Here is a 22,097-nt window from a genome sequence, read left to right on the forward strand (position 1 = left end):
GACCTCTGCCATCTGGATTTAGAGGTGCTGGGGGCACACTGGACTGCTCTGAGTGGCCAGTGCCAGCAGGTGACGTCAGAGACTCCTTCTGATAGGCTCTTACCTGTCTTGGTAGCCAATCCTCCTTTGTTGGTAGCCAAACCTCCTTTTCTGGCTATTTAGGGTCTCTGCTTTGGGGAATTTGGTAGATAATGAATGCAAGAGCTCACCAGAGTTCCTCTGCATCTCCCTCTTCACCTTCTGCCAAAGTATTCAGTGAAGCCATTAAGGAGCTGTGGAGTTTGAAATGTCAAACTCCCAGATCATATACTTAATATGGCCACACTCCACTTACAATGTCTAAGAATGGACTTAGACACTGCAGGGGCATATTGCTCATGCAGCTACGCCTTCAACTGTGGTATAGTGCACCCTGCCTTGGGGCTGTAAGGCCTGCTAGAGGGGTGACTTACCTATGCCACAGGCAGTGTTTTGCGGGCATGGCACGGCACCCTGAGGGGGATGCCATGTCAACTTTGCCTTTTTCTCCCCAGGAACACACACAATCTGCAATGGCAGTGTGTATAGGTTTCGTGAGGGGTCCCTTAGGGTGGCATAACACATGCTGCAGCCCTTAAGGACCTTCCCTGGCCACAGGGTCCTTGGTACCACTGGTACCTTTTAGAAGGGACTTATCTGTGTGCCAGAGGTGTGCCAACCGTGGAAACAATGGTACATTTTCAGGGAAAGAACACTGGTGGTGGGGCCTGGTTAGCAGGATCCCAAACACTCTCAGTCAAGTCAGCATCAATATCAGGGAAAAAGTGTGGAGGTAACTGGAACAAGTGCCAGTTTCCTGCAGCTTCCTTGAAAGGTAACATCGGCTCTGATGTAGAAACTCTTGGCTGAAGCACCTCTGTCAGGATGTTAGTCCTGACCGGCCCCGTAGGCAACTCTGGGTCCAATACCGCGGCTGCTGTACACACCACCATGGCATGTGAAGCTCCCTTTTCCGTAGCCACAGAAGGAGGGGAGCACATGCCAGTATCTGAAGAAGTATCCAGTCCACTGGCTTCCACTAGGCCCTTATACCAGTCCTGCTCCAATCCGTATTCTTAAGGGTCCTCAGACCGCTCCCATTCCTCACTTGTGCCTCGTTGTTCGAAATAAGCCTCAGGCACTAATCTGGGCCCTGTCGGCACCGATGAAGTCGGAATCGGCGTCATAGGACGTTGTTCCGGCTCTGGATCATCCGGAATGAGGATGGGGCTCACACCACTGGTGGGTTCCAGTGGAGGGGGCAATGTTGATGTCTGGACCGACAGCAGAGGAGGCCGAATGTGTGGAACCGGCGTCGATCCGGATCTGATAGCAGATCCCAGGGTCTCCAAGGGTGCCGAGCCCGAAGCCACCGGCGTTGACCCCGATGGGGCACCTGCTGACACCGCGGGACGCCAAAGATCCACCAGCAGGGGTAGCCCACTCAAATTGGAGGCGCATGGTTTCTTAAAATTCTTTCAATTGAGCGGGGGTGCTCTGGCTCCCAGATATGGAAGGTGGGGGGGAGATGAGAAGTCGACCCAGGCATTGGCTCCGCGGGACAGTGCTCGGTACGTCGACGTTCCCGAGTTGCCTCATCGACCGATGGGCATGTCCTTCTGCTTGGACCACTCCTGCTTCTTTGTGTGCCTCTTCCCCAAGGGCCTGGAGGACCCCGAATGAGAAGAAGAGGACTTAGGGCTCCTGGAGCAGTTCCTCCACCACCTCCTCGGTACCGTGAGCTCCTATGAGTCATGCCTACTGACGTTGAAGATTACAGGGCCATGGCCCGGCAGTCAGAACACGACTGAGTCATGATCTCTGTCGAGGCTCCAGAGACATACCTGATGGGGGCCTGTCACATCCGCACAGACGAAAAAATCTGACAAAAAGGTGAAAAAAAAATGCCTGCCAAAAAAAGGCAGAGGGTAGTTCAATCCCAGACCTGTGCTTAAAAAGCACGGAAGGAAATGAACTGATGTACGTGCGCCGGGGTGGTGCCTTTATAGGTGACCGCGGCGTCACAGACTTCTCCAATGGCGCCACGCAGATCTGATCGCCGCCACCTGACGGCATTGCTGAGCAAAAAATTCCAGATTCGAAGCGGACGCCAGGGAACTCAAAGGTAAGGTATCCGCAGCTAGAAGTCTCTATCAGATAAGACACTATGGTTTCCCTTTACTACGATGGATGTGAAGATAGATTAAAGGGCACGAAAGAGGGTTGCCAAATTTCTATCAAAGTGTGTCTAAACAGTAAGAACAAGCTACTTACCTTCGGTAACAATGTATCTGGTAGAGTCATTCTAGTGCAGAATCCTTACCTTAGAATTTCCCCAGGCGTCAGACTGGATCCAGAGACTTTTCTTCGAGCAGTACCCCTGCGTGCTGTCAGGTGGCATCGGTCGACTCTGCAGTCGTCGTTGGCGTCATGGTCGCCGTGATGACATTGTGGTCATATATATATATAGGTACCACCTAAGCATGCCGAGTTCAGTTTCTTTTGAAGACTTTCCACGCCAGTAGCGCGAAGCCATGAAGAACACTGAGAATGGTGCACCACAACTAGGGCCCGTAAAGGAAAGTTCCTGTCCCTAGAAATAAATTCACAGAGCGGGGAGAATGGGTGGCTCAGTAACGAATCTGCAACTAGAATATGTCTCTACCTGATACATCGTTACCGAAGGTAAGTAACTTGTTCATCTGAAAGAGACTTCTAGGTGCAGATTCCTTACCTGAGAACAAATACCCAAACAAAACATTCCCGGGTGGTGGGCTGCGAACTAGCATCACACCAAAAACTCCTGCATGTCCGAACGGCCGAAGTAGCTGTCTCTGCGGACCTGACTATCCAGACAGTAATGTTTACTGAACGTGTGCAGGGATGCCCAAGTCGCTGTCTGGCAGATATCCAGGACTGGGACTCTGTATGCTATTGCTGTGGTAGCAGCAGTTGCTCTGGTGGAATGAGCACGGAAACAGTCAGGGGTTTATTTTTTCACCACAGCGTAGCACATCTCGATGCAGAGGACAACCCATCATGAGATCGCCCTTCCCTTCTTCGCATCAACCTAACCCACAAAGAGGTGCTTGTCCACCCGTAAATCTTTGGTATGATTGAGGTAGAACACCAATGCTCTTTTTGGATCAAGGCAGTGGAGTCTCGTCTCCTCTTAAGAGGGATGTGGGGGTGCGTAAAAAGTAGGCAAGGTGATTGATTGGCCTACATGAAAAGGTGTAACCACTTTGAAAAGGAAGGAAGCCCTGGTACGAAGGACCACTTTGTCTGGGTGGAAAGATAATAATGGTGGCTTCGAAGAGAGAGTCTGGGCTCACTAACTCTCCAGGCACAGGTGATGGCAATCAATAAGGCAGTTTTAGGAGTCAAGATTCGCAGGGGCCAGTTATGGAGCGGCTTGAAAGGAGCACACATGAGATATGTGAGGACTAAGTTCAGATCCCACTGGGGCATTATGAACGGGATAGGAGGGAACATGTGGGTGAGTCCTTTAATAAACCTCCTAAACAATGGGAGATTTGTACAGAGAAGGTTGACCTGGCAGTCTTAGAAAAGCAGAGGTGGCTGACAAATAACCCTTGAGGGTGCCCAGAGCAGAGCCGTTTTGGTGGAGGGACACCTGGCTGAAGGGGCAATCTGATCTGGGGAATCGATGGTCATGATCAATAGCTCGGGATATCAGACTCTTCGTGCCCAGTCCGGAGTCCCAGGCATTACTTTGGCCTGGTCATGCCTGATATTCCTCAGAACTCTGGCCAGAAGTTGTATTGGCGTGAAGACATAAAGGAGGCCTGAGCAACACTCGAGACAAAAAGTGCTGCTGATCGAGTGCCACTTTTGAAACTCGAACGTGCAAAACAGCTGACACAATGTAGGAAAGTGCCCCTTTTTGGCATGGTTACCCCCCCCCCCCCACACACACACTTTTTACCTGATACGGAGTCTGACTTGACAGAGAGTGTGCTGGGATTCTGCTAATCAGGCCCCAACACCAGTGTTCTTTCAAAAAAACTGTACCATTGATCCCACAATTGGCATACCTATGGCACACAGCTAAGTCCCTTGTAAAAGGTACCAGGGTACCAAGGGCTCTGTGACCAGGGAGGGTCCCCAAGGGCTGCAGCATGTATTACGCCACCCTAAAGGACCCCTCACCAAGCACATGCACACTGCCATTGCAGCCTGTGTGTGCTGGTAGGGAGAAAAAGAGTAAAGTCGACATGGGATCCCTCTCAGGATGCCATGCCCACCAACCACTGCCTATGCAATGGGTAAGTCACCCCTCTAGCAGGCCTTACAGCCCTAAGGAAGGGTGCACTATACTACAGGTGAGGGCATGGCTGCATGAGTAATATTCCCCTACAGTGTCTAATTCCATTCTTGGACATTGTAAGTGCACTGTGCCCATATAGAGTACATGGGCTGGGAATTTGTTATTACGAACTCCACGGCTCAATGATGGCTTCACTGAAGACTGGGAAGTTTGATATCAAACTTCTCAGCTCAATAAACCCACACTGATGTCAGTGTTGGATTTATTGTACAATGCACCCAACCAGAGGGCATCTTAGAGATGCCCCCTGTATTTTAATAAACCCTTTAGTATAAGGCTGACCAGTCTGTCAGGCTGCCACAAAAAAGACGAGTTTCTGACCCCATGAGGTGAGGGTCTTTGTGCCCTCTGGAGTCCGAAGCAAAGGCTACTCTGGGTGGAGATGCTTCACACCTCCCCTGCAGGAACTGTAATACTTGGCGGGGTGCCTCAAGGGCTCAGGCTTCCTGTTACAGTGCCCCAGGGCACTCCAGCTAGTGGGAATGCCCACCACAGGAAAGAAAACCCACTTTTGGTGGCAAGTAAGGTAGGAAAATTAGGTAAAAAGGGGAGGAGTGATCACCCCAGCTAGGACCACCCCTAAGTGCCCAGACTGGAAGTCTGCAGAATCCTCAATCTTGGTATGGAGGACAGGGACCAAACCAGCAGAGAAGACTGAAGACACCAACTGATTTGGCCCCAGCGCTACTGTCCTGTCTCCAGCTTCTGAAGCCCCTGCTACAAAAAGGCGACGCATCCTGCAGGACCAGCAGCCTCTTCAAAGCCCCAAAAGGTCAGTGGCCCTGTCCACAAAGAAACTCCAGCAAAAGACTCCAGAACCGCCCCGGATCCGCAAGCCCTGCCCGTTCTGCACCCAACGCCAAAGCCCGCGTCCAAATGGCCCACCAGTCTAGAGCAGGTACCCAGGTGATTCTGACCTAGTGTCCACCCTGGCTTGACCCCTCCAGACCAACACGCCGACGCCTGCAGATTCAATCCAGAGGACCCACCCCCTACCCGTAAGGTATCTGGATGAAGATTCCAGACGCCTAAAGGGATCCCCGCAGCCCCTTGGCCTAGGAGAATCCGACCACCAGTCCAGCAACGTTCGGCATGTGGCCCCCTCCTTCTTGTCCAGCCTCTAATTTCCTGGAACCTACTCCCTGGACACAGCCTGCAGCCTCTTTTTGGCACCCGGGGTCCTTCTATTGAAAAGCTTTGGGAGACCAACGCTGTATTTGCACCCTGCTTCTGGCCGTCCCTGTGCCGTTGAGGGTGTGTGTTTGTGCCGACCTAGGCCCCAACGGTGCTCAACTAAACTCCCCTCAGGTCTGCCCTCCGAAGACACAGGTACTTATCTGCTGAAAGATCCAATTCTGAGTGCCCCCAGTCTTCATAGGAGCCCATTTTAAATCTTGCATCAACTTTGACCTCTACACCTGTCCCGCCCTGTGTTGTTGGTGGTGGGTGTTTGGGGTTAACTTGAATCCCTAACCTGTGGACATCCTATCCTTCAGAGAATGGAACTGTAAGTCTTGCACTTACCTCAAAACTGTACTAAATTTTCTTCCCCCCTAGAACTGTGTTTAAAATTGCACTAAGGTTCAACTTTTAAAACAGATTATGTCTATTTATTTAAAAACAGTTTAACTTGCCAAATAGAAACAAAGTGGTGTTGATGCATATACCTGCTACTCAATTGCAAATGTACTTACCTGCAATCAGAATCTTGGGGGGCTAGAATTAAAGTAACAAAATATATTTTTGCTATACAAAAACCATTCAACTGGAGTTAGTAATTGAGTGTGTGCTTCCTTTATTACCTGTGTATGTATAACATGTTTTGCACGATCCTCTGATAAGCCTAACCGCTCACTCACACTACCACAAAAGAGAGAATTAGTTTTATCTACTTTAGCCTCTGTTAAGCCTCTGGGAACAACTGGACTCTGTGCACACTATATCTCACATTTTGATAGTATATACACAAAGCCAAATTGGGGGATTATCGGTGGGTTCTAAAACTTTGCATTTGTTGGACTACTCAGTCAATATCTGATCACACAACTAAATTTAAAAATTGCTGTTAGATTCAACTGATGGATCTGGAATGGGCTCTTATGAAGACTGGGACACTCAGAATTAGATCTGCCAGAAGGTAAGTACCACCGTCTTCAGAGGGCAGACCTGGGGGGTTTAGGTTAGCACCAGAGGCAGGGGGGATTGGGGAAGGGCACAGGTCAGCACCAAACATCCTCACCGGCACAGGGGTGGCCGGGTGCCAACTCATCGTCGGGCTCCCAATGCTTTCCAATAGGGGGACCATGGGGGTCACAAGTAGGCTGCAGGCTGTTCCAGGGGATCAGTTCAAGGAAACCACAGGATGGACAAGGAGGAGGGCAGCATGGTCCTCGTTGCTGCGCTGGATGTTGGGTTCCCCAAGACCAGGGGGCTGCGAGTGCAGCGTACCTTTTGGCTTCGGGTATCTTTGTCTGGATGCTTCACAGATGGGGGTCCTCTTGATTTAGTCTGCAAGTATTGTTGTGTTAGTCAGGCTGGAGATTCTTTCTGGAAAGGGCCGCTGTCCATGGGAGATCCTGCTCCTCTGGTGTGCAGGCAGTCCTCAGTTGTTGGTACTTCAGGATGCGTCACCTTTTTGTAGCAGGGGCTTTGGAGGGAAAGGGGGGGGGGGGGGGGGAGATCTAGCTTAGCAGTCCTTTTTTCTTCTTCTTGTCTTCATGAGGTTGCCAGGAATCTGGTGAGCTAGATTCAGGGGTGGTCCTAAATAGTAGATTTAGGGGAGTTACAGGGGTCAGAGGGCAGTAGCCAATGGCTACTGTCCCTGAGGGTGGCTACACCCTTCCTTTGCCCACTCCCTTTGGATAAGGTGGCACATTCCTAACCCTATTGGGTCGTGTCCTTCAAACCAAGATGGCGGATTCTGCAGGGAGGGAGTTGCTTCAGCTCTGGACACCTTAGGGGTGGTCTTGGCTGGAGTAGCCACTGTAGAAAGCTGGCCTGGTGTGTGGTGAGCATCTATGGTGTTATCACCTTATACCAGGTCCAGGTATCCCCTATTACTGAAGTGTAGGCAGAGTCTAGGAAGCCAGGGCTCTCTAGAGGTAGCTGTGAATCAGCAACCAAGCCTTCTCAAGAAGACATGCAAGCTTATGAAATACCACTATAGTACTTACACACATGAAAGAACAACACAGTGTTACAAAAACAAAGGTACTTTATTATGGTAACACAACTACTAAGATACTGTATAGGCAATACCCCAATTGGAGTAAACACACTATTACATACACATCAGCAATCAGGAAATAGCATAGAAAGTAAACAGCATTGGTAAAAGCAATAGCAAACATTGAGGGCCCTAAGGAGATGGCCAAACCATATACTAAAAAAGTAGGATGAGAAAGGCAGTCCCCCACCAAAAGAAGAGGAATCAGTAGAACAGAGCTGGAGGAACTAGGAACCCCTGAGTTAAGTACCAGGGTGCCCCCCCAGCGACCAGGAGAGAAGAGGTAAGTACCTGGTTTCCCAAAAACCAACAGGAGGACCTTGAAAAAGGACTGTGAAAGACCCAGACAAGACAGAGACCAAAGGTGGATCCTGACAGCAGAGGACCTGCAAAAGAAGGGGACCAAGTCCATTTCGAGTTGGAGTGTCCGGCTACGGCAAGGGACACTACTCACCCTTCTGTGGATGCCAGACGTGGGCAACGGTGGAGGAAGAAAGTCAGCAGTGGAGCACAGGAGCAGAAGAGGAGTTCCAGAAGTGAAGAAAGTGATGTCCCACGCTGGCGGTCGTGATGCAATCAATCAGTGGTGCTGAAAAACCACCAACAAGCCTTGGGAAATACAAGAGTTGGAGAAGAAGGTTTTGCAAGGCTAAAGAGGACCAGCAAGGTCCATGGGACTAGACCCGAGGAGAGGAGTCAGAGGTGACATTCAGCAGCTGAGAGAGTCACAAGAAGCGGAGGCAGCTCCCACAGGCAATCCACAGGTAGCAGGCACAGGATTCGCAGTGGGGCCCACACAGCACACCTGAAGAGGAGTCCCATGTCGCTGGAGCATCAGGCAGGAGACTGTGCTTTGCAGGAAGGAGTGCTGGGGGCCGGGGCTACACAGAGCCTGAAGACCCCTTGAAAGAGGACCAAACAAGCCTTGGTAGCTGCAAGAGTCCCAGTGCACAGGGGTACTGTTGTCCAGCAAGGAGAGGCAAGGGCTTACCGTCTCCCAAGTTGGACAGCTGGTAGAGAGGACCAAGGGGACCACTCCAGACCACCAACTTTGAAGCAGGATCCATATAGCTCAGGATGAGAGGAGATCCACTCAGCCAGTCGTCGTTGCAGTTGGTGCCTGCAGATGCAGGGGAGTGATTCCTGAACTCCAAGGGCGATTCCTTCTTACTTCTTGTGCAGGCTAAAGACTCGTTGCGCTCAGAGGATGCATAGCCAGGGAAATGTTGCAGTTGCTGGATGGAGCCGGAGAAACAATGTTGCAGAGTGGATTTGCATTCCTGGTGGCCAGAAGATAAAGTAAACAATACGATACAGAGGAGTCCTGCTGGAATCTTGCATGTAGAATCTAAGGACACACACAAGAGGGAGACCCTAAATAGCCCAGGAAGGGGGGCTGGTCACCTAGCAGGGTGACCACCTATCAGGAAGGGGGCTGTGACGTCTCCTGCCTCACCTGGCCACTCAGATGCTCCCAGGAGCCTCTGCCCACTTTGAATTCAAAATGGCAGAAACAAGTGGTCACCTGGAGGAGCTTTGGGCACCACCCCTGGGTGGACAGTCCGAGTGATGGGGCTAAGTCAAAGAATGTTTGGCATTCTTTGACTTCTTCTTGTGACCAGAGTGTCCTGAGGACCTGGAATGGGACCAGGAGGAATGGTGACGACTCTGCAAGGGGTCTCGTGACCTTCCTCTTGAATGAGACCAGGAGCAATGTGAACACGAGCGCCGGGCCTCCATGAGCTTTAGGGACCGCTCCCTCAAACCCTTTGGGTTCATGGCCCGATACTCGGAGCACGACTTTGGGTCATGGTCACACTTCAGACACCAAAGACAGACGAGATGCAGATCCGTCACTGACATCATTCAGTGACGGGAGTTCTAGGGTTTAAAACCGGTCTTCCGGGACATCCCTTGATGCATCCAAAACTTGGCAAAGGTAGTTAAAAAAAGTGTTAGTCTAACAATGACTATGGGTAGCTCTTTCTCCGGATCAGTGCGTAAGCTGGCACTGAATAAAAAAAACTGACATCCATGTGCCGGGGTGGTGCCTATATACGACCGCGAGGCCATCACGTCGACCGCAACACCAATGACACACGCAGAGTTGATCGATGCCATCTGACAGCTTTTTGAAGAAAAGTTTCCAGATCCAGTCTGACACCTGGGGACATTCTACGGTAAGGAATCTGCAACTAAAAGTCTCTATCAGACACTGATAAATTGGTAACAAGTTAAAGCTCATCATAAAACTCGAAGCCAAATCAAAATCAATAGTACAAACAGCATTATCATTTTCTGCAAAACGTGTGAACAATGAACATTCCTTATTAGGGCTACTTCCTCCTGGGGAGCTGGCAGGGCCATGGAATAATTTACTATTAGAATCAATAACAGTCCTACATTATAACCAATACCTCATGAAATCTTTAAGAGGTCTGAAATCAGACCCTTCGGGTAGGAGATCACTTACTGATGAAAATAAAATTCAAGAATAGCACTCTAAAAATCATATTAAGGCCACCAGGAGCGAACAATGGTATTGCAAGTATCAATGGAGGGAGTAAATACTTTCAGCTGTCAACAGCGCTCCTAGGACAGCACATTGGTCAGAATGGAGGATGATCATCTCTCGTACCTAAGGTTGTTTACAATGGAAGTTGAGACTTATCCCTACCTCTGGTTATTCACTCCACCATCTGGTGGAGGTCTGTCTGATATATGCCTTATATTCTCAGTGAGCTTGGATTGCTTTATGGGTCTGCAGGCCAATGCCATGGTATTGTGTAGGTCGAGGCTGGCTGCAGATTTGTGGTGTGGTACATTTGTATCCACTACTGATTCACCCAGTGAGTCCAGGAAGGGTTCCAAATTATCTGGGTTGTTTACTTCTCCAGTACTGCCATCCAAAGTGATCAATATGCATGCAGAGCAGTCCATATTTAATACCACACTGACACTCAACAGGAATATCTTCAATTTCAACTTAGTGTCAGAGGAATAATCTGCTGAAAAAAAGACTGAGGATATGCCAGTCATTTTTTAGTCTATATTGACTAGGGTAATGCCAATGACCACATTTTATTTTTCAAATGGCATCTATAGTTGTGCCAGTCATCTTGTTCGTATCACTTTGAGGTCAATTTGGGACATGGAACTGCCTCCGATACCAAAGGCTGGTGGGCATCTGGTTTCATCAACGTCATGTGCCCTTGACAACCAGGGAAGCGTCTTCTGGGCATGAATAGTCCTGTATCAAAATCAAAATGTGTACTCTTCTCTTGTGGTACTGGGAGTTTCAGTAGCTTTCTGAACGGTATAAATGTCCTGTGGCAACAAATAGCTTCACAGTTCTAACCCATTAACTGGCAGCTATTCTGGCTAGAACTAGCTTGTGGTGTTATCGAAAAAATGGGGCTCAGGTCAAATCTCAAAAACATATGTCCGAGTATAGGTTTTATTTCAGACAGTAACTAATTGCATATAGTCTCAGATTAAAAAAAAAAATCATATTTAACCAAGATTAAGCATAAACAGTGTCCCTCTGCCAACTAATGGAGCCATATTTACCAAACACTTGTATGGCACTGTTCTTCCCTCCCAATAAGCATGCAGGCCCTCCAGACATCTACGCTCACCTGAAATCAATACCCGTGTTCTGCCCTAATGCACCCTGCAGGCCTCAATTACAGGCCAGACCATGTCTCCTATCACAGGTGGCATCCTATGGACTCAAATAAAAACACCATAACAGAGTCGAGGAGAGGGCCCTAGAGTAATGTGCTCGTCTCCAGCTAATGCGAGCAACTGGGACTCCAGGGCTGAGATGAGGCATAGGCATGGCGCATCTTCTGCAGCTTCACACGGTCCCAGGGGTGGCTCCACAATTCCATCAATGTTTCTCTCATCTTTTGTATCACTGATCCTGCCTCTCCTCATTGTTTCTTTACAGCAGCAATAGGGCTAAAAGCTGTGGTGTCTCAAAGAGCTTCAGCAGGACAGCCCATCTAGGGCATTTCCTAGCTTTGCCTCCAGTACGGCTTATTTTAATGCAATTGCAGGGAACGTAACCTCTTTTTAGCATGGTTACCCACACTTTTTGCCTGCTGTCAGTGTGTTTTGACTTTTTTCACTGGGATCCTGCTAACCAGGACCCCAGAGACTGTGCTCTCGCCCTCTAAGTTTGGTTGCATAGGACTTTGCACACCCCAAAACTGGCAAACTGGTGCCCATATAAGTATATGGTACTTAGGTTCCCGGGGCATTGGGGCACCAGGGGCTCCCCATGGGCTGCAGCATGTAATATGCCACCCATGGGAGCCCATGCAAAATGTGTCTGCGACCTGCCATTGAGGCACGCGTGAAAAGGTAAATGCACCCTTTCACTACAGGTCACTGTAAGTCACCCCTATAGGTAGGCCCTCCGAGCCCAGAGGGCAGGGTGCAGGTACCTGTGTTTGAGAGCACCCCTGCATGAGCAGAGGTGCCCCTCCAAACTCCGGCTCCATTAAATTGGACTTCGTAAGTGCGGGGAAGCCATTTTACCGGTCTACTGGACATAGGTCACTGCCTGTGTCCAGCTACATAACGGTAACTCTGAACTTAGGCATGGGCTGGTATCAAACATGTCGGAAACATACTCCAATACTGTTGCCCGTATAGGCTGTATGATTCCATGCATTCTGGGGGCTCCTTAGAGAACCTCCAGCATTGCTCCTATCAGTCTTCTGGGGTTTTCTGAGCACCCCGCGCTGCTGCCACCCCTCAGAGAGGTTTCTACCCTCCTGCCGCTTGACCAGCTCCAGCAGAGGAAGGCAGAACAAAGGATTTCCTGTAGGAGAGGGAGTTAACACCCTCTCTCCCTCAGAAATAGGTGTTACATGGCTTGGGAGGGGTAGCCTTCCCAAGCCACCGGTATGGTTTGAAGGGCACATTTGGTGCCCTCCTTGCATAAACCGGTTTGCACTAAGTCCAGGGACCCCCCCGGTCCCTGCTTTGGCACGAAACTGGACAATGGAAAGGGGAGTGACTACTCCCCTGTCCATCAAGACCCTAGGGGTGGTGCCCAGAGCTCCTCCAAGTGGCCACTTGATTCTGCCACCTTGAATCCAAGGTGGGCACAGGCCCCCTGGAAGCATCTGCGTGGCCAGGTGTAGTTAGGTACACTCTTTCTTGGCATGGTTACTCACATTTTCTGCCTGTTGTCAGTGTGTTTGACTGGGTCTACTAGGATCCTGCTAACCAGGACCCCAGTAGTTTTGTTCTCTCCTGTAAAATGCAAGTTTTTTCTTCACACAACTGGCATACTGCTCCCCCCATGTAAGTCCCTACTATACAGTACTTAGGTACCCAGGGCATTAGGGTTCCAGGGGATCCCTATGGGCTGCAGCAGTTATTCTGCCACCTATAGGGAGCCTATGCAAAGGGTTCTACAGGCCTGACACTGCAGCCTGTGTGAAACGGATGCATGCACCCATTTTCACTAAAGGTCACTACACCAGGTCACTATAAGTCAACCCTATGAAAGGCCCTCTCAGCCCAGAGGGCAGGGTGCAGCTACCTGTGTGTGAGGGCCCCTTGCACTAGCTGATGTGCCCGCACAAACTCCAGGTTCATTTTCCTGGACTTTAGTGCAGGGACACCATTTTACATGTGTCTTGGACAAAGGTCACTACCTATGACCAGCTACATAATGGTAACTCTGAGCTTGGGCATGTTTGGTATCAAACATGTGGCATTCATAACCCCATGATAGATAAGTATGATTCCATGCACTCTGGGGGCTCCTTGGTGTAGGAGGCTGGCCTGGCTTGTAGTGGGTACCAGAGGTACTTACACCTTTTGCCAGGTCCAGTTATCCCTTATTAGTGTAGAAGAGGTGTTTCTAGCAGCTCAGGCTGATAGAAGGTAGCTATGGCAAAGCAGCTTAGGCTGAACTAGGAGACATGTAAAGCTCCTACTATACCACTGGTGTCATATGCACAATATCATAAGAAAACACAATACACAGAAGTACCAAAAATAAAGGTATTTTATTTTTATGACAATATGCCAAAAGTATCTCAGTGAGTACCCTCAGTATGAGGATAAGTTATATACATAAGAAATATGTACACAAAACAAAATTATGCAGATAATAGCAAAATGAAGTAATGCAAGCAATGTAAAGTTACAGTAGATTGCAATAGGAGCACATAGGTATAGGGGCCACACAAACCATATACTCCAAAAGTGGAATGCGAACCACGAATGGACCCCAAACCTATGTGAGCTTGTAGAGGCTCGCTGGGACTGTAAGAAAACAGGGAGGATTATAAAAATAGCCCACCCCAAGACCCTGAAAGGTAGGTGTAAAGTGCACCTACAACCCCTAGAGAGCACAGAAGTCGTGATAGGGGGATTCTGCAAGGAGAACAAACACCGACAATGCAACAACAGTGGATTTCCGGACCTGAGTACCTGTAAGACAAGGGGACCAAGTCCAAGAGTCGCAACAGTGTCGAGAGTGGGCAGGAGCCCAGGAATTGCCAGCTGAGGGTGCAAGGAAGCTGCCACCGAATGGAAGAAGCTTGGTGTTCTGCAAGAACGAAGAGGTCTAGGAACTTCCACTTTGGAGGATGGATGTCCCACATCGTGAAGAAGCTTGCAGAGGTGTTCCCACGCAGAAAGGCCGCAAACAAGCCTTGCTAACTGCAAGGGTCGCGGTCAGGGTTTTTGGATGCTGCTGTGGTCCAGGAGGGACCAGGATGTCGCCACCTGGAGGAGGAGGCAGAGGGGGCACCCAGCAAGTCAGGGAGCCCTCACAGAAGCAGGCAGCACCCGCCGTAGTACCCAAACAGGCACTTAGAAGAAAAGTGAACCGGAGTCCACCCGAAGTCACAAAAGGGAGCCCCACGACACCGGAAGACAACTCAGAAGGTTGTGCACTGCAGGTTCGAGTGTCGGGAACCCAGGCTTGGCTGTGCACAAAGGAAATCCTGGAAGAGTGCACAGGAGCCGGAGCAGCTGCAAATCACGCGATACCCAGCAATGCAGTCTAGCGTGGGGAGGCAAGGACTTACCTCCACCAAACTTGGACTGAAGAGTCACTGGACTGTGGGAGTCACTTGGACAGAGTTGCTGAGTTCCAGGGACCACACTCGTGCTGAGAGGGGACCCTGAGGACTGGTGATGAAGTCTTTTGTTGCCTGCAGTAGCAGGGGGAAGATTCCGTTGCCCCACGGGAGATTTCTTCAGAGCTCCTGGTGCAGAGAGGAGGCAGGCTACCCCCAGAGCATGCACCACCTGGAAGCAGTCGAGAAAGCTGGCAGGATGAAGCGATACAAGGTTGCTAGTAGTCGTCTTGCTACTTTGTTGCGGTTTTGCAAGCGTCCTGAGCAGTCAGCGGTCGATCCTTTGGCAGAAGGTGAAGAGGGAGATGCAGAGGAACTCTGGTGAGCTCTTGCATTCGTTATCTGGTGAGATCCCCAAAGCAGAGACCCTAAATAGCCAGAAAAGGAGGTTTGGCGACCTAGGAAGGAGGATTGGCTACCAAGAGAAGTAAGAGCCTATCAGAAGGAGCCTCTGACGTCACCTGCTGGCACTGGCCACTCAGAGCAGTCCTGTGTGCCCCAAACACCTCTGTTTCCAAGATGGCAGAGGTCTGGGACACACTGGAGGAGCTCTGGGCACCTCCCCTGGGAGATGCAGGTCAGGGGAGTGGTCATTCCCCTTTCCTTTGTCCAGTTTCGCGCTGGGGGATCCCTGAACCGGTGTAGACTGGCTTATGCAGAGATGGGCACCATCTGTGCCCATCAAAGCATTTCCAGAGGCTGGGGGAGGCTACTCCTCCCCAGCCTTCACACCTATTTCCAAAGGGAGAGGGTGTTACACCCTCTCTCAGAGGAAGTCCTTTGTTCTGCCCTCCTGGGCCAGGGCTGCCTGGACCCCAGGAGGGCAGAAACCTGTCTGAGGGGTTGACAGAAGCAGCAGCTGCAGTGGAGACCCCAGAAAGGGAGTTTGGCAGTACCTGGGTTCTGTGCTAGAGACCCAGGGGATCATGGAATTGTCCCCCCCAATGCCAGAATGGCATTGGGATGACAATTCCATGATCTTAGACATGTTACATGGCCATGTTCGGAGTTACCTTTGTGACGCTGTACATAGGTAGTGACCTATGTACAGTGCACACGTGTAATGGTGTCCCAGCACTCACAAAGTCCAGGGAATTTGCCCTGAACGATGTGGGGGCACCTTAGCTAGTGCCAGGGTGCCCACACACTAAGTAACTTTGCACCCAACCTTCACCAGGTGAAGGTTAGACATATAGGTGACTTATAAGTTACTTAAGTGCAGTGGTAAATGGCTGTGAAATAACGTGGACGTTATTTCACTCAGGCTGCAGTGGCAGGCCTGTGTAAGAATTGTCAGAGCTCCCTATGGGTGGCAAAAGAAATGCTGCAGCCCATAGGGATCTTCTGGAACCCCAATACCCTGGGTTCCTCAGTACCATATAATAGGGAATTATATGGGTGTACCAGTATGCCAATGTGAATTGGTGAAAGTGGTCACTAGCCTGTTAGTGACAAATTTGGAAAGCAGAGAGAGCATAACCACTGAGGTTCTGGTTAGCAAAGCCTCAGTGAGACAGTTAGGCATCACACAGGGAACACATAAAGGGCACATACTTATGAGCACTGGGGCCCTGCCTGGCAGGGTCCCAGTGACACAGACTAAAACATATATACAGTGAAATATAGGGGTAACATGCCAGGCAAGATGGTACTTTCCTACAGCAGGGAACTCTGGAAGTATCTGAGTGGCCAGGCCAGGCAGGTGACGTCAGCACCCCCTCCTGACAGGTGCTTACCTGGTTAGGTTACCAATCTCCCTTTCAGGGCCATTTAGGGACTCTCTCTTGGGTGGGTCCTCGGATTCGGCCTGTAAGACTGCAGCAGGATTCCTCTGCAACCTCCACTTCAACTTCTGGCCACTGCGAATGGACCCTCCGGGAACCGACAACGCTGCAATCAACTAAGAAGACTCTTCTGCAACTTTGTTTCCACAGCTCCTGCCAGCTTTGAAACATTTCCCCAGCCGTGCATCCTCAGAAGACAGCAACTCTTAAGCCTTTACAAGAAGAAGAAGGAATCTCACTTGGAGTGAAGGAGTCACTTCCCTGCAACTGCAGGCACCTACAGCAAGCAACAACCGGCTGCGTGGAACTCCTCTCATCTTCAGCTGCATGGATCCTGCATCACGGGTGGCGGTCCAGGGTAGTCCTCTTGGTCCTCTCTGCCAGCTGTCCAACTTTGGTGGAGGTAAGTCCTTACCGTCCCATGTAGGACAGTATCCCGTGCACCTCATCTCTTGCACCTGCCAAGGCTTGTTTCCATCTCCTCCAAGGGATCTTGAGGCGATGTGTAGCTCCAGCCCCCAGCACTCCTTCCCGCTAAGCACAGCCTCCTGCATGGTTCTTCAGTAGCATGGGATCCTTTTTGTAGTGTTGCATGGGCTTCTTCTGCGACTTCTGTGTCCCTGTCCTGTGGGACTCCTACGGGTGCTGCCTCTGCTCCTCTGGACTCTCTGCGATGCGGAGGGTCCCCTGTGACTCCCCGCCCTGGGTTGAGTCCTCCTGGGCCTTGCAGGTCCCTGGCAGCACCGATTTTCCATTAAATGTGAGTTTCCCTTTGCCAAGGCTTGTTGGTAGAATTCCTGCATCAACACCCGTCTGCAGTATTCATTCCAGCATGGAACATCATCTATAGCCATCAGGAGCTCTTCTCCAGCTCCCAGGCTGCAGTCCTGACCTGTTCTTCACTGTCAACCAACTCTTGCAAGTACAACTGGGTGGGTAGCAGCTCCTACTCCTCCTGGACTCAACTCTGACTCCTGGACTTGGTCCCCTCTCTCAAGAGATATTCTTTCTTCAGGAATCCACCGCTGGTTTTCTTGCAGTCTTGTCTGGGTGTCTTCTTTTCCTTCTAGTCCTTCTTTTGGGTGGTTTGGGGAAATTCCAGTGATTTACTCCTGCTTTTCTGGTCACTGGGGGGTACTGTGTTACTTACCTCTGTGGTTTTCTAATACTCCCAGCTCCCCTCTACACATTCTACTTACCCAGGTGGGGCTCCTGTGTTCGCATTCCATTTTTTTAGTATATGATTTGTGCTCCCCTAGGGTCACTATTGTTATTGCTATTTACACTGTTTTCTAACCTTTTCTATTTCTATTTCTGATTACTAGTGAATAAATTTAGTGTATTGCTTACCTCCTATTGGAGGGTTGCTCTAGTAATTTGTGGTATTGTGTTCCAAAAATAAATTACCTTTATGTTTTGTACAACTGAGTTTTCTTTCATGTGTGTAAGTGCTGTGTGACTAAAGTGGTATTTCATGAGCTTTGTATGTCTCCTAGATAAGCCTTGGCACCTCCTACACTGCTACCTCTAGAGAGCCTGGCTTCTAGACACTGCCTACACTTCACTAAGAGGGAATACCTGGACCTTGTATAAAGGTGTATGTACATTGGGTACCCACCAAACACCAGGCCAGCTTCCTACACCAGGTCAGATAGGAGACGTCACAGCCCCCCCTCCTGATAGGTGGTCACCCTGCTAGGTGACCAATCCCCCTTCCGGGGCTATTTAGGGTCTCCCTCTTGGGTGGGTCCTCCAATTCGACATGCAAGGTTCCAGCAGGTCTCCTCTGCATTGTTTACTTCATCTTCTAGCCACTGGAACTGCAATTGGACCCTACAGGAACCGACAATCTGCAACTTCAGCGACGACTCCGCTCAGCAACATTGTTTCTCTGGATTCTTCCAGCAATTGCAACATTTCCCAGGCGGTGCATCTTCTGAGGGCGACGAGACTTTAGCTACACAAGAAGTAAGAAGGAATCTCCTTGGAGTGAAGGAGTCACTTCCCTGCATCCGCAGGCACCAACTGCAACAATGACTACATGGATCTTCTCTGTTCTGGAGCTGTGTGGATCCTGCTTCAAAGGTGGCAGTCTGGAGTGGTACTCTTGTTCCTCTCTACCAGCGGTCCAACTAGGAAGACAGTAAGCCAATGCCTCTCCTTGCAGGACACTACCCCCTTGCACCGCGACTCCTGCAGCTACCAAGGCTTGTTGGATCCTCTTCCAAGGGATCTTCAGGTTCCGTGTAGCCCTGGTCCCCAGCACTTCTTCCTTCAATGCAGTCTCCTGCCTGCTGCTCCAGTGATGTGGGACTCTTCTTCAGGTGTGCTGAGTAGGCCTCACCGCGACTCCTGTGCCTTCTGCCCGTGGGTGACCTGTGGGGGCTCCCTCCTCTTCTTGTGACTATCCTAGCTGTTGAGGGTCACCTCAGACTCCCCACCTTGGGTCAGATCCCCAGGACCTTACTGGTCCTCTTCAGTCTTGCAACCCTTCTTGTCAGTCTCTTGCATTTGCCAAGGCTTGTTGGTGGTTTTCCAGCACCATTGACAGACTGCATCTCGCCTGCAGATGTGGGACATCACTTGCATCGCTTCTGGAACTCCTCTTCGGCTCCTGTGCTGCACTGCTGACCTTCTTCGTCCGTCGTCAACCTGGTCCTGCATCCACAGAAGGGTGGGAAATGGCGCCTGCCACAACTGGACACTCCAACTCTAACTGGACTTGGTCCCCTTCCTTTGCCGGTCCTCTTCTTTGGGTTCTTCACAAATTCTTGGTTAGGTCTTGTACAATCCTTTTTCAGACTTCTCCTGTTAATTTTGGCTAAAACCAGGTATTACCTCTGCTCTCCTGGTTGCTGGGAGTCACTCTGGTACTCACCTCCTGGGGTTCCTAGTTCCTCCAGCTCGCTTCTACTGATTCCACTTCCTTGAGTGGGGGACTGCCTTTTACATTCCACTGTTTTGGTATATGGTTTGGCCCTCCCCTAGGGCCTTCACTATTTGCTTTTACCAATGCCTATTGTCTTTTATGCTATTTAGTGATTGATAATGTGTATATATTAGTGTGTTTACTTACCGCCAGTTGGGTGATTGCCTATGCAGTATTTTGGTATTCGTGTTACTATTGTAAAGTACCTTTGTTTTTGTAACACTGTGTGGTTCTTTCATGTGTGTAAGTGTTGTGTGACTATGGTGGTACTGCATAAGCTTTGCATGTCTCCTAGATAAGTCTTGGCTGCTCATCCGCAGCTACCTCTAGAATCCTGGCTTCCTATACGCTGCCTACACTTCACTAAAAGGGGATACCTGGTATAAGGTGATAACACCATAGGGCTAGCTTCCTACAGCAATAACACTGACTTAACCATATTTTCCAACCAGAATTCCATTCTTGTATGTTGAAACATTGTTTACTACCCAATTCAGTGAGGTTTCAGCGGTACCTAGGTAAGTTTCTGAAAACATCAGCAATACGTGTCACAAGGAGTGCATAAATCCGTCAAAGGCCCTGGAGAAGTGCCATGTCAGATAATAGGAGGGTAGATCTGGTAAAAAGAAGTGGCCTACATTTCTAAGCGATTCAGAATTCATGTAACAAATACAATGGAAAAAATTAAAGTCCCTGAAATATGACTGAATAGAAAACTATAAAGCAAAATGTTTACGTCTGTAGAAATTATTTGATTTATTGCATGCGTCTGAAAACGAACCAACCTTTTAAACAGCTCTTGTAATGTCTCTGGAATCTCAGTTTGAATATTTCCAATAGTTGAGCTCAACTTTTCCTTCAGCTTTTCAACAAATTCGCTAAACTCTTCTGCACAGACCTTTAAAGATAAAAATAAGAGAAAACTAGGTTTGGAAAACAGATGAACAAGTGGCACTACCTGATGGTGCCCAGGATCCATGGGAACTACTAAATAGCTTTTTAGAGGAGTGAGATTTGTCATTCAGAGACAATCATTTAAATAAGAAAACGGCTTGTGTAGCATGGGAAGCATCAGGCTCCGTTATCTTCTAAAACGTTAATATTATAGTTAGGAGCAAATGTATCTTATTAGGACAGAAATGTCCCTTCATGGTAAACTGATGTGTACTGCTGCCCTGAGGATTAAACCTATATCACGACTTTGTTATGCCCTGTGGCCACACAAATCTAACTTGCGCACAGAGGCCCAGGTCTGTCCATGTTTTAGCCCACTGTTCCAAAAATGTATCAGCATTATTGTTCTCCCTGGGCCTGAATCTAATTAAATGAGGTTTTCTCTAATCTTCTTTGAGTGGAAAAAGGCATGGATAGTCCTGGCCCACATCCTTGTTGCTCTAGTAATTGAGTCCCTTACTAAGTGGATCTAGCAAGATGTGCAGTTGTCTGGATTCATGTGGGATGACCAACAAGAAGAGAGATTAGCTCTTTCTGTGGACGGCATGCTCCTCCATGTGCAGGACGTGCATTACTCCGCCCCCAAACTGATGAAGATGCTAAAGCTTTCTGCTTATAACTGCACACTGGGATAAAAACATCTATGTCCCAGTCATTGGTGCACAATGGCCCTCACCAGCTACAACTGGCACTTAATGGATATCTAACCACTTCAAACACCTTGGTACCTATTTTCTGTAGGGACCAACGGAGATGGTTGGAGTTGGATATTGACCCTCTCTTTAAGGAGTGAAGCGAGATATGGTAGCGTGAAGTAATTAACCACTGTCCACTGTGGGGCACTTTTTAAAATGGCACCCTCCCACAGTTACTAAACGTGATACAAAACTACCTGTACAAAATCTCCTTGCATGCCATTAAAAAACTGCAGTCCTCTGTGAAGTCTTTCCTTTGGGCAGGGAGGCCCATGCAAATATCCTTCCTGAAATTTTTAATGTCTACTTATGAAGGGAAGTAGTTTTCACAGACATCAGAATATTTTTATTATTTTTATGGCCATCCCAAATAACCACCATTAATTATTCCTGGAGCAGGATGACCAGAGTATGCAAGTCAACCTGTAGCAGCTGGACAAATAGGTATTTTCAACCAACTCTATGGCCAGCTCATACAAGAGGATTTCCTCCATGTCAAGCTGGCACTGAGCAGTGAAATGGAATCAATGGGAGGGACTCTACTGATTAAACATCCTTGTGGCAAGGGACCCGGCCTAGGCAGATACCTTGTCTTTGAAGCATGGGACATAATTGACATATCAAAGCCGGGGAAATATTTGGAAAGTGTTCAGATCAAAACATTTGCAGTCAGTGGATGAAATCACCCTACATAACTCACAATTCTACTGATACCTCCACTTGCGACATCCAATACTTACAAAGACCAGTTTGGCTCCCTCACCCAGTTTAGTCTGCTAAAGTCCAGGCTAATAATGGTATGGGAGACCAGAAGAGTATTTTCTTCCACCACAGAAACCTACTCAACAACACCCCAGAACCCCGATTCAACTGTGTCTTACATGGGAGTGGGATCTGGAGCTGTCAGAAGAGGTGGACTAGACAGAGGCAAAAAAGGCCTCCCGCAGTCTTGTGGTGTCCATACGCTTTCACTTAATTCAAGTGAAATACACTCACAGAATATACTATAATCCTGTAGGAAAATGCCC

At 49.2% G+C, this 22,097-nt stretch overlaps 1 protein-coding gene across 1 annotated transcript in view; it reads right to left on the reverse strand.

The window, feature by feature from the left end:
* The window catches only part of GTF3C1 (general transcription factor IIIC subunit 1), a 1,928,973-nt gene that overhangs the window by 441,651 nt on the left and 1,465,225 nt on the right, over positions 1 to 22,097 (reverse strand). The window contains exon 27 of the mRNA XM_069210709.1: positions 20,206 to 20,318. Coding sequence (XP_069066810.1) covers positions 20,206 to 20,318 — 113 coding nt within the window. The remainder of the gene's footprint in view (positions 1 to 20,205; positions 20,319 to 22,097) is intronic.

This window comes from Pleurodeles waltl, chromosome 10, assembly GCF_031143425.1.
Source record: "Pleurodeles waltl isolate 20211129_DDA chromosome 10, aPleWal1.hap1.20221129, whole genome shotgun sequence".
NCBI classification, from domain to species: domain Eukaryota; kingdom Metazoa; phylum Chordata; class Amphibia; order Caudata; family Salamandridae; genus Pleurodeles; species Pleurodeles waltl.